The 12,796-nt window shown below is 41.2% G+C and overlaps 1 protein-coding gene across 5 annotated transcripts in view; it reads left to right on the top strand.

The window, feature by feature from the left end:
- PPP4R1 (protein phosphatase 4 regulatory subunit 1) overlaps window positions 1–12,796 on the top strand; it is an 84,993-nt gene that overhangs the window by 67,832 nt on the left and 4,365 nt on the right. For all 5 annotated transcript variants that reach the window (XM_056521567.1, XM_056521569.1, XM_056521566.1 and 2 more), the window contains 4 exons: window positions 5,586–5,686; window positions 6,545–6,665; window positions 6,886–7,020; window positions 9,338–9,479. In XM_056521567.1, the coding sequence (XP_056377542.1) occupies window positions 5,586–5,686; window positions 6,545–6,665; window positions 6,886–7,020; window positions 9,338–9,479 (499 nt within the window). The remainder of the gene's footprint in view (window positions 1–5,585; window positions 5,687–6,544; window positions 6,666–6,885; window positions 7,021–9,337; window positions 9,480–12,796) is intronic.

The following is a 12,796-nucleotide window of genomic DNA, read 5'->3' on the forward strand; positions in this document are numbered from 1 at the left end:
CCTGCCAGGGAGGAGCCGACTTTTCTTTTTCCTAGTGTCAGCGCCTCCTAGTGGCAAGAGCATATACCCATCAGTTTGGTGTCCCCCAATGAAGGCTACGAGAGAGATTTTACGGTGAGTACAAAAAAATCTCCTTTTTGGCCTTAAGGACAAGGGCAAATTTTTTGTTTTTACAGTTTTGATTTTTCCTCCTCCCCTTGTAAAAATCATAACTTTCAATTTTGCACCGACGGACCCATATAAGGGCTTGTTTTTTGCATCACCAATTGTACTTTGTAATGATATCAATCATTTCATAACAAAATCCACAGTAAAACCCAAAAACTTCGTGGGGTGAAATTTAAAATTTTTGTACATTTTGGGGGGCAGGTTTCAGTAAAAAATGACACCTTATCGTTGTTTTGTAGGTCTATACGGTTACAAGAATACCAATTTATGTAGGTTTTAGTTTACTATTTAAAAAAAATTAACTACATGCACCAAAATTACGGTAGTATGCTCTTCTGACCCCTATAACTTTATGTCTGCACACAGGACTTTTTGAGGTCTAATTTTTTGCACTGTGATCTTTAGTCTTTATTGGTACCATTTTTGTTTTCATGGGACTCTTTGATTGTTTTTTTGTGTACGAAATGACCAAAAATGCACAATTCAGATCTTTTGTATTTTTTTATTTTTACGTTTACGCCATCGATCGTGCTGTTTAACCCCTTGGGGACGGAGCCCATTATGACCCTAAGGACGGGAGCATTTTTTGCACATCTGACCACTGTCACTTTATATATGAATAACTCTGGGGTGCTTTTACTTATAAATTTGATTCCGAGAGAGTTTTTTCGTGACATATTCTACTTTGTTAGTGGTACATTTTCATCAATACTTGCATCCTTTCTTGGTGAAAAATTCTAAAATTTCATGAAAAATTTCAAAATGTTGCATTTTTCTAACTTTGAAGCACTCTGCTTATAAGAAAAATGGATATTCCAAAAAAATTATATATTGAATCACATAAACAATATGTCTACTTTATGTTTGCATCATAAAATTGATGAGTTTTTACTTTTGGAAAACATCAGAGGGCTTCAAAGTTCAGCAGCAATTTTCCAATTTTTTGCTAAATTTTCAAAATCGAAATTTTTCAGGGACCAGTCGAGGTTTGAAGTGGATTTGAAGGGCCTTCCTATTAGAAATACCCCACAAATGACCCCATTATAAAAACTGCACCCCTCAAAGTATTCAAAATGACATTCAGTAAGTGTGTTAACCCTTTAGGTGTTTCACAGGAATAGCAGCAAAGTGAAGGAAAAAATTCAAAATCTTAATTTTTTTACACTGGCATGTTCTTGTAGACCCAGTTTTTGAATTTTTACAAGGGTAAAAGGAAAAAAATCCTCTCAAAATTTGTAACCCAATTTCTCTCGAGTAAGAAAATACCTCATATGTGTATGTCAAGTGTTCGGCGGGTGCACTAGAGGGCTCAGAAGGGAAGGAGCAACAATGGGATTTAGGAGAGTGAGTTTTTCTGAAATGGTTTTTGGGGGGCATGTCCCATTTAGGAAGCCCCTATGGTGCCAGGACAGCAAAAACCTCCCACATTGCACACTATTATGGAAACGACACCCCTCAAGGAACATAACAAGGGGTACGGTGAGCCTTAACACCCCACCGGTGTTTGAGAACTTTTTGTTAAAGTCGGATGTGTAAATGAAAAAAAAAAAAAATTCCACTAAAATGCTGGTTTTTCCCCAAATTTTACTTTTTTACAAAGGGTAATAGGAGAAAATGCCCCCCAAAATTTGTAACCCCATTTCTTGTGAGTATGGAAATACCCCATGTTTGGACGTCAAGTGCACTGCGAGCGAACTACAATGCTCAGAAGAGGAGCGCCATTGAGCTTTTAGAGAGATAATTTGTTTGGAATGGAAGTCGGGGACCATGTGGATTTACAAAGCCCCCCGTGGTGCCAGAACAGTGGACCCCCCACATGTGACCCCATTTTGGAAACTACACCCCTCACGGAATGTAATAAGGGGTACAGTGAGAATTTACACCCCACTGGCATTTGACAGATCTTTGGAACAGTGGGCTGTGCAAACAAAAAAATTACATTTTTCATTTTCACGGACCACTGTTCCAAAAATCTGTCAGACACTTCTGGGGCGTAAATGCACACTGTACCCCTTATTACATTACGTGAGCGGTGTAGTTTCCAAAATGGGATCACATGTGGGTATTTATTTTTTTGGGGTTTATGTCAACCGCTGTAAAATCAGCCACCCCTGTGCAAATCACCAATTTAGGCCTCAAATGTACATAGTGCGCTCTCACTCCTGAGCCTTGTTGTGCGCCCGCAGAGCATTTTGCGCCCACATATGGGGTATTTCCGTACTCAGGAGAAATTGCGTTACAAATTTTGGGGGTCTTTTTTTCCTTTTACCTCTTATAAAAATAAAAAGTAAAGGGCAACACCAGCATGTTAGTGTAAATTTTTTTTTTTTTTTTACACTAACAGGCTGGTGTAGACCCTAACTTTTCCTTTTCATAAGGGGTAAAAGGAGAAAAAGACCCCCAAAATTTGTAGTGTAATTTCTCCCGAGTACGGCGATACACCATATGTGTCCCTAAACGGTTTCCTTGAAATACGACAGGGCTCCGAAGTGAGAGAGCGCCATGCGCATTTGAGGACTAAATTAGGGATTGCATAGGGGTATTCTATGCCAGTGATTCCCAAACAGGGTGCCTCCAGCTGTTGCTAAACTCCCAGCATGCCTGGACAGTCAGTGGCTGTCCGGAAATGCTGGGAGTTGTTGTTTTGCAACAGCTGGAGGCTCCATTTTGGAAACACTGCCATACAATATGTTTTTCCTTTTTATTGGGGGGGGGGGGGGGGGGCAGTGTAAGGGGGTGTATGTGTAGAGTTTTACTCTTTATTAGGTGTTAGTGTAGTGTAGTGTTTTTAGGGTACAGTCACACTGGCGGGTTACGGTGAGTTTCCCGCTAGGATTTTGCGCTGCGGCGAAAAATTTGCCGCAGCTCAAACTTGAAGCAGGAAACTTGCTGTAAACCCGCCCGTGTGAATGTACCCTGTGCAAAACTACAACTCCCAGCATGCACGGTCTGTCAGTACATGCTGGGAGTTGTAGTTTTGCAACAGCTGGAGGCACACTGGATGGAAAGCCTTCAGTTAGGTTCTGTTACCTAACTCAGTATTTTCCAACCAGTGTGCCTCCAGCTGTTCCAAAACTACAACTCCCAGCATGCACTGTCTGTCAGTACATGCTGGGAGTTGTAGTTTTGCAACAGCTGGAGGCACACTGGATGGAAAGCCTTCAGTTAGGTTCTGTTACCTAACTCAGTATTTTCCAACCAGTGTGCCTCCAGCTGTTCCAAAACTACAATTCCCAGCATGTACTGCTCACAGAAGGGCATGCTGGGAGATGTAGTTATGCAACAGCTGGAGGTACGCAACTACAACTCCCAGCATGCCGAGACAGCTGTTTTCTTTGTGGGCATGCTGGAATTTGTAGTTTTGCAACATCTGGAGTGCTACAATTTAGAGACCACTGAACAGTGATCTCCAAACTGTGGACCTCCAGATGTTGCAAAACTACAACTCCCAGCATGCCCAGACAGCAAACAGCTGTGTGGGCATGCTAGGAGTTGTAGTTTTGCAAGATCTAGAGGGCAGTATAGAGATCACTGTGCAGTGGTCTCTAAACTGCAGACCTCCAGCTGTTGCAAAACTACAAATTCCAGCATGCCCACACAGCAAACGGCTGTCTGGGCATGCTGGGAGTTGTAGTTTTGCAACATCTGGAGGGCTATAGTGGTCTCAGACTGTAGCCCTCTAGATGTTGCTAGGCAACTACTCACCGGCTTCCGTCGCATCCAGGGAGCCGTCTTCTTCTGCCGCACGCCGCCTGCCCCGATCTCAATCGCCGCCCGCAGATCGCCGTTGCTCCGCTGCCTCCGGAGGGGTAAGTGGACTCCGGCGCCGCTCCTCTTCGTTTTCCCTGTTCTGCCCCGCCTATTGTGGGTGGGCAGGACGGGGAAAACGAAAGTAAACCCCCCGCCCGCCCCCGATCTGCTATTGTTGGTCGTGTCTAGACCACCAATAGCAGGGATAGGAGGGGTGGCACCCGTGCCACCTCACTCCTATCGCTTTAGGGGGATCGTGGGTGTCTAAGACACCCGCGATCCCCCTTCTATTCCGGGTCACCATAGACCCGTAATGGCCCGGAATCGGCGCAAATCGCAAGTGTGAATTCACTTGTGATTTGCGCCGATCGCCGACATGGGGGGGGGGGTGTCCTAATGACCCCCCTAGGCATTTGCACGGGGTGTCTGCTGATAGATATCAGCAGTCACCCCGTCCCCGCCCGGCGGGGACCGAAATTCCCACGGGCGTATGCGCTTCGTCCTTAAGTACCAGGACGCAAGGGCGTATGCATACGCCCTTCGTCCCCAACAGGTTAACGAACATTTTAATAGTAAGGACATTTACACACACATTGGTACCACATATGATTTTGTTTTTTGATTTACATTATTTTATTTAAAAAAAAAAATTGAAAAAAAATTTTTTAATTTTTTTTTTTTTTTTTTTAGGGAAGGGGTTAATTCACTTATTTTACTTTTTTTAAAAAAAAAAATTTAAAATTTTTTTTTTTAAATCCCCATAGGGGGCTATTGCAATTGCATACACTGTTTAATGCTGAGCGTTGGCTTTGCATGGATAAGTGTAATCTGTGCTAGAGCATCAGAGCACCGATAGGATGACGAGGAGGTAGTTAAGGGCCATCCACTCTGCTGATCAAGACCCGCAATTTCGCCACGGATGTCGACTACCGTATTTATCGGCGTATAACACGCACTTTTTAGTCTAAAATTTTTAGCCTAAAGTCTATGTGCGTGTTATACGCCGATACGCCCCCATGAAAGGCAGTGGGAGAGAGGCCGTCGCTGCCCGCTTCTCTCCCCCTGAGAGAGAGAGGGGGAGAGAAGGGGCAGCGGCACCGGCACCCATTGCCGGCGCCGCTGCCCCGTTGCCTCCCCCCATCCCCGGTGGCATAATTACCTGTTGCCGGGGTCGGGTCCGCGCTGCTTCAGGCCTCCGGCGTGCGCCCCCTTCATCGTTGCTATGCGCTGGATAGCCAGGGGGAGAGAAGGGCCGGCAGCAGGGCTCTAGACCCCAGTAAAGGCAGGGGGAGAGAAGCGGGCAGCGACTGCCTCTCTCCCCCTGCCTTTCCTGGGGGTGTATCGGGGTATACACGCGCATACACACACCCTCATTTTACCATGGATATTTGGGTAAAAAACTTTTTTTTTTACCCAAATATCCTTGGTAAAATGAGGGTGCGTGTTATAGGCCGGTGCGTGGTATACCCCGATAAATATGGTAATTCCCTAAGAGGAATTCCAGATGGAAGTTTTGTGGTGTGAACCTAGCCTAACAGTGTGAAGAATACACAAAGTTGATTAACACTGATCAAACCACTATTATAGTAGATATCTGTGTTTAATAGATGGTAATATTGTATTTATATTTAATATTTACAAATTCTCATTTTTATTTTATTTTTTAGCTCCTTCAGCCTGACAAAAGACGAGAATACCTGTATCAATTGCAAGAATTCTTGGTGACTGATAACTGTCGCAACTGGCGTTTCAGAGCTGAATTAGCAGAGTATGTGTCTCCTGCAACTAGTTCAATACTTATAAAATTGACATAATAGGATATACTGTTAAAAAAATATTTTTTATGTGCACTTTTTAATATAGGTTTTTTTAGCCCCTGAAACATCTACATACATATGACTACACTTTAGTAGACTTCAAGACATTTTAAGAAAGGCTGCTTTCTTTCTTACAAAAAAAAGGCACTACACCTGTCCTCAGGTTGTGTATGGTATGAAGATTAATATAATCTTTTTCCTCATTCAATCTTCTGATAAATCTTAGACACTATTTTCCTTAGGCGTGATATCCATTTATTGTGCTCTTATGCATTGTCATGTCTATAGCTAATTGTATCTTCATGGGAGCCATCACGTGCAGTGTCCCATTATGGAGATCTATATGGTGGTGAGGCTAGGATTGAGGCCCATTGTTCTTGAAGTTGTGTGGTATTGCAGCTCAATGTCATTAAAGTAAATAGAACCAAGTTTTAATACCACACACAACTTGAGGACAGGTGTTGTGCTGATTTATGGTTTTAAAGACCGTGTCCTGTACTCGGCTATCTTTTGCGATCTCATAGAAATAAATGGAGTGCGGGCCATCCTTAGCGCACACTCTGAGAGCCTACCTCCCCCACAATCAGACACTTACCCTCTGTGCTATGAATTTTCATCGGCAGCCCCTATTAAATGTTTTTACCACACAATATTGAAGTCATCATGAAACGTAGAGTGTGTGTGTATAATATATATATATATAATATTTGACTGTTATAAAAACATATTAATGCAGGGATTGTGTGTCTCACCACATCTGGGAAGCTAGTTAAATATCCATATTGTGTGCCTTTTGCTTATCTTTCTAGGCAGTTGATTCTTCTACTTGAACTATACAGTGCCAGGGATGTTTATGACTATTTACTACCAATTGCTTTAACTCTCTGTGGGGACAAAGTATCATCTGTCCGCTGGATATCATATAAACTGGTGAGTTGCTTTATGTCCAATTATCATGGATTTGTGACATGGATTTTTGGTAGACAACTTATAATTCTTCATTGTACAATACACAATGAGACAATTCAGTCTGTTTATACTATTTTAGTAAACCTGGAAAAGGTAAGTTTTGGGGTGGGGGCCAATGCAAACCTTGTGCATTCCTGTTTATAGTGTAAGCACCCCTAATGTTAAATGGTGTGTTTTTCAGGTTAGTGAGATGGTTAAGAAGTTTTATTTGGATCCCACTCCAACCTTGGCTCTGGACCTTATGAATAAGCTTGTAGAACAGTTCTGCAGAAGCCCAAAATGGTCAGGTCGACAAACATTTGTGTTCATATGTCAGGTTTGTTCTCTTGTACTGCATTTCCTGTTACATGTGGTATTCCAACAAAAATTGTATTCTACGTGGCACAGTTTTCTTTTACATATACATAGTGCAGCATATGTTTATTACCTGTCCCTTTTTTTTCCCTGGTCACTGAACTGGTGGATTGGAGGTCCCTCATAAAGCTTGTTTATCTTGTGTTGGCACTGCTCTAGATTTTAGTATACTGTATATTCAAAAGACATTAGTTGCAGACATTTTTGCAACTAAAGATAAAATAATGTAAATGGGTGTTTTTGGCTACAAGTGTACCCGTCCCATTCTCCTGAATGGGACAAATTTCTGCAGCATATCTGCCATTTGTGAAGGGGAAAAAAAATAAATATATATATATATATATATATATATATATAATATTTATTGGGGAGAGATATTATTGTGTATGTGTTTATTGTACATTGTGGTTTATGTCTACAAGTTTATATAGTTTTATGTTGTAGTCATTAATCTTTATTTCATCAATGTTAAAAGCCATGATGGGCATGTCCTGGCAGAAGAGCTTTATTTTGACTATGGAACCGTTCATAGAGCTGATCCTGCAGTGCTTCTCTTGGCCATCTTATATATCTTTGGTAACAATCGGTTGCTTTACTGCTATTTGTATATCTCTTCTTTGTCTGAAATTAGTTATGGACATTGGATGGTTTTCAGAGTATTTGGATTTGTGTGTTAAAGGATTTGTCCCATTAGAATAACCAATTAGACTTATAACAAATCTGCTGCAAAGTACAGCTTCCATGGACACTGCACGGCCTTATATTACAATGTAGCCCCAAACAAACACTCTGGCAGTTAATGAAATAGTTAAAGGAGTACTCCGGTGCACACTTTTTTAATGTTATACCGTCCGGGCTGCAAAATAAAAGAAAACACATTTTCTCTTACCTGCCAACGAGCCCCCGGAGCTCCGGTACACTCCGGTACAGGTGTTCAGTCCCCGGGCTGTATTCTTCTTACTTATGGTTAGCCCGGCACGTCACACGGAGCTTCAGCCTATCACTGGCCACAGCGATGTCCCGCCTCGGCTGGTGATAGGCTGAAGCTCCGTGTGACGTGCCGGGCTAACCATAAGTAAGAAGAATACAGCCCGGGGACCGAACACCTGTACCGGAGCTCCGGGGGCTCGTTGGCAGGTAAGAGAGAGTGCGTTTTCTTTTAATTTGCAGCCCGGACAGGATAACATGAAAAAAGTGTGCACCGGAGTACTCCTTTAAAGGAGTGGTCCAGTGAAGGAAAGAACCTGTGTATCATGTCAAAGTATAATAGAGCAATTTTTTAAAATATCTTATTAGCCATAGTGCAGAGATCTTCCATTTCAACTGTTCTTTCCCTTCTAATCTGTGACATCAAGTCAGACTCTTAAAGCTGTATGCTCTGTCTCTTACCCTTCCCTCCTTTCTTGCTGTTAGCACAGGGCAAGACCAGTGATGTGAAGAAAGGGGGTGGGCTGGCGGTATACTCAGTACATAAGGCAGCAGGGAGCCCATTCTTAGTCACAGTAGCTTCCATCAGAATGGGCCCTCTTTCTGCATTAAGAGCCTGTATTACAAGGGAAAATACAGCCAATATAGGTCTCTGCACTATGGTTAATAACATATTAAACCATTAAATAGAGAAGATTCTGTTCGGCACTACTGTACATTGAACAGTCCTGTTAAGCGGGTGCAATAGGTAACTGCTAAATAAAGTGTGTGGCGGTGCTCAGTCTTAGCATAGAAACTTCAGAACATCTGCAAGTAGAATAAAGGTAGTTGGCAACTCACCATCTTCATGTTTCTGCTTAATTAAAAATACTCACATACAATAGTCAAGGAGAGGGACTGGTGCGGGGGGCATGGGTACAGTGCCGTTTTGCACTAGTTAGTGCTTCATCTGGCTCCTGAGGCCAGATGAAGCACTAACTGATGCGAAAAGGCTGCTGTCGCCTTGCTGTACCCCACCCGTCCCTCTCCATGACTATTGTATGTGAGTATGTTTAATAAAGAAGCAATATGACGAAGAAAATGGTGAGTTGCCGACTACCTTTATTCGACTTGCCGGTGTTAATAACATATTAGTAAGTTGTTGTGTTATACTTTGACATCATACACAGATTTGCTTTTGCTGGTCAACCCCTTTAAAGCATCTGGGTATCCTTTTTTGTTACTATGATGTTTTTGCTGTTTCTGTCACTTTATAACAAAATAGGATATAGTCACATGAGACACTTATGAAGTAAAACCTTGGCTTGTATATTCATATTAATTGTGGTGATAGAATATGTTTTCCATAACAGGGCCTCATTGAAGATGACTGTCTTCCTATGGAGCAATTTGCTATGTATTTAATGCCTCATCTACTGCAGCTTGCTTCTGATAGAGTACCAAATGTCAGAGTCCTCCTTGCAAAAACCTTAAAGCAAACTCTCTTAGAGAAAGGTGAGTGAAGACATTAATGTGCATAATTTTGTATTCTTACTTGTGAAAATAAAGTACTTTGTGAGGCATCTCCTGGCTTGGCTGGATATTCTTCTGGTTGAAAAATGTATAGTACTTTACAAAATGCAGGTAATACATATAGATGATCTATATCTATTAACTAGCTGAGTACCCGGCGTTGCCCAGTTTTTCCTTCCTAATCCTTGTTGAGGAGGAAAATAAACAAAGGAAGAAGCTTTTGACTTCATATCCCAACCCCTCACCGAGGGTCGGGATAGGTGGTCGGGATATGTGTACCAGGTATTGAAATATCTCCAGCCGTATGGAAGTTATGTGGGAACATACATTCCCAATGATTTGCATGGGACTTTAAACAAAAACCCCGACCCTCACAAATGGGGGTAGTTAAGGGTTAAATTAACTATCCTATATTTTAAGTGGACATAGAAGTAACATGTGACCCAGTATTATCGAAATATCTCACGCCGTTTGGAAGTTATGCTGTAACATGCATTTCCCATAGACTTGTATGTGACTTTAAACATAAACCCCGCCCCTGGCAAATGGGGGTGAGTAAGGGTTAAATTACCTATCCTATGTTTGTTATTGACATAGAAGTAACGTGTGCCAAGCTTCATGTTAATATCTTCAGCCGTTTGGACGTAATGCTGGAACATACATACACACACACACACACACACACACACGTTGAGTTTTACATATATAGAGATTATACACAAAGGAATTAGGATCTAATGCATCAAGGAGTCGGGTGTCCAGATCAGATGTGCGGACGCGAGGAGGGTCCCTACCTTCCTACTCGGTGTCCGATCGTCGTTTGATTGTTCCATGCCTGAAATCCAGGCTGATGAAATAGAGCACCGATAACACTGATCAATGCAATGCTACGGCATAGCATTTTTCAGTGTATGCAATTAAGGTATTGCCTGTTATAGTCCCCTATGGGTGAAAAAAGAGTTAATAAATGTGATTTAGCCGCTTCCCTAATAGAAGTTTGAATCACCCCCCTTTTCCCATTAAACAAAGAACTGTGTAAATAAACATATGCGGTATCCCCGCGTGCGTAAGTGTCCGAACTTTAAAAATATATCGTTAATTAAACCGCATGGTCAATGGCGTACACTTATTTTTTTTTTTTTATACCATAAATAAAAAAAAGAATAAAAGGCGATCAAAAAGTCCCATTAAAACAAAATGGTACCTATAAAAACTTCAGATCACGGTGCAAAAAATTAGCCCACATACATCCCCGTATGCGGAAAAGTAAAAAAGTTATATGGATCAAAAGAGGACATATTAACATATTACTTAAACATATTTTCGTGCATGTAGTTATTTTTACCAGAAGTAAAACAAAATCAAACCTATATAAGTTGGGTTACCATTTTAATCACACTTATATAGGTTTGATCACACCTACACAATAAATATAAGGTGTAATTTTTACCAAAAAATGCACTGCGTAGGAACGGAAGCCCCCAAAAGTTACAAAATGGCTTTTATTTAATTATTATAATTTTTTTTTCAAATTTGTCCCACAAATGGTTTTGTCATAGATTTTTTGGGAAAATTACTGTCATTACAAAATACAATGAGTGGCACAAAAAACAAGCCCTCATATGGGTCTGTAGGTGCAAAATTGAAAAGGTTATGATTTTTAAAAGCTAAGGAGGAAAGAACGAAAGTGCAAAAAACGGGAAAATGCTCAGTCCTTAAGGGGTTAAATGGCACGAATAATGCATGAATAATGCTGCCACTTAATTTTTTACATTTTAATTTATTTTGCTGTAAATTGAGTGCTATTAACCCCTTAATGACCACGTGTTTTTCCGTTTTTGCACTTTCGTTTTTTCCTCCTCACCTTTTAAAAAATTATAAAAAGTAATTGCACCACAAATTCTACTTTGCAGTGACATCAGTCCTTTTACACAAAAATCTACGGCGAAACGGGAAAAAAATTGTGCGACAAAATTGAAGAAAAAAACACCATTTTGTAACTTTTGGGGGCTTCCGTTTCTACGCAGTACATTTTTCGGTAAAAATTACACCTTATCTTCTGTAGGTCCATACGATTGAAATGATACCCTACTTATATAGGTTTGATTTTGTCGTACTGCTGTAAAAAATCATAACTACATGCAGAAAAATGTATACGTTTAAAATTTTCATCTTCTGACCCCTATAACTTTTTATTTTTCTGCGTATGGGGCGGTATGAGGGCTCATTTTTGGCGCCATGATTTGAAGTTTTTAGCGGTACAATTTTTTATTGATCAGACTTTTTGATCGCTTTTTAATTATTTTTTCATCAAATAGAAGGTGACCATAAATACATTACTTTGGACTTTGGAATTTTTTTGCGCATACGCCATTGACCTTGCGGTTTAAATGATATATTTTTATATTTGCGCATGCGGCGATACCACATATGTTTATATTTTTATTTACATGTTTTAGTTTTTTTTTTTTTTATGGGAAAAGGGGGGTGATTTGGACTTTTATTAGGGAAAGGGTTAAATTACATTAACTTTTTTTTTTTTTTTTACACTTTTTTTAAAAAATTTTTTGCAATGCTATAGCTCCCATAGGGGGCTATAACACTGTACACACTGATATTTTACACTGTTCACTGCAAAGCCATAGCTTTGCATTGATCAGTGTTATCGGCGGTCGATTGCTCAAGCCTGCATCTCAAGCTTGGAGCAATCAATCGCCGAAGGGACACTCCGGAGGAAGGTAAGAGGACCTCCGCTCGTGTCCCAGCTGATCGGGACACCGCATTTTCACTGCGGTGGTCCCGATCAGCCCCTGAGCAGCCGGGCAGCTTTGCCTTTTGTTTTAGGCACGTGATTCAACTTTGAATGCCGCGTCTAAAGGGTTAATAGTACGCGGCACCGCGATCGTTTCCCCGGGTCCCAGCTTCAGATTCATGCCATGACCCCGCGTTATATCGCGGGAGCCAGCCAAGGACGGAAATATACGTCCTTGGTCGTTAAGGGGTTAAAGGAAACGTGTCATGAGTTTAATGCCACCTTACAGGCAGCATAAAACTGGTTCAATCAGCACGATGCTGAAACACTATGAATCACACATGAATCAAACGAACATTTGAGTAAAAGAAAAATAAAGTAAAAATTCTACTGGGACCTAGGTAACTAGTCATGGGGGTCAGGTCCCAGCAGTTTCTCTCTTCCTCTCCAGTGTGATGTTTCTCTTCCTATCCTGACTAGACAGAGAACATAATGCACAGAGAGAATCATTGCCCTCCCACTTCTGCCAGTTGCTGCAAGGTGTTCC

Source organism: Hyla sarda, chromosome 5, assembly GCF_029499605.1.
Source record: "Hyla sarda isolate aHylSar1 chromosome 5, aHylSar1.hap1, whole genome shotgun sequence".
Taxonomy (NCBI): domain Eukaryota; kingdom Metazoa; phylum Chordata; class Amphibia; order Anura; family Hylidae; genus Hyla; species Hyla sarda.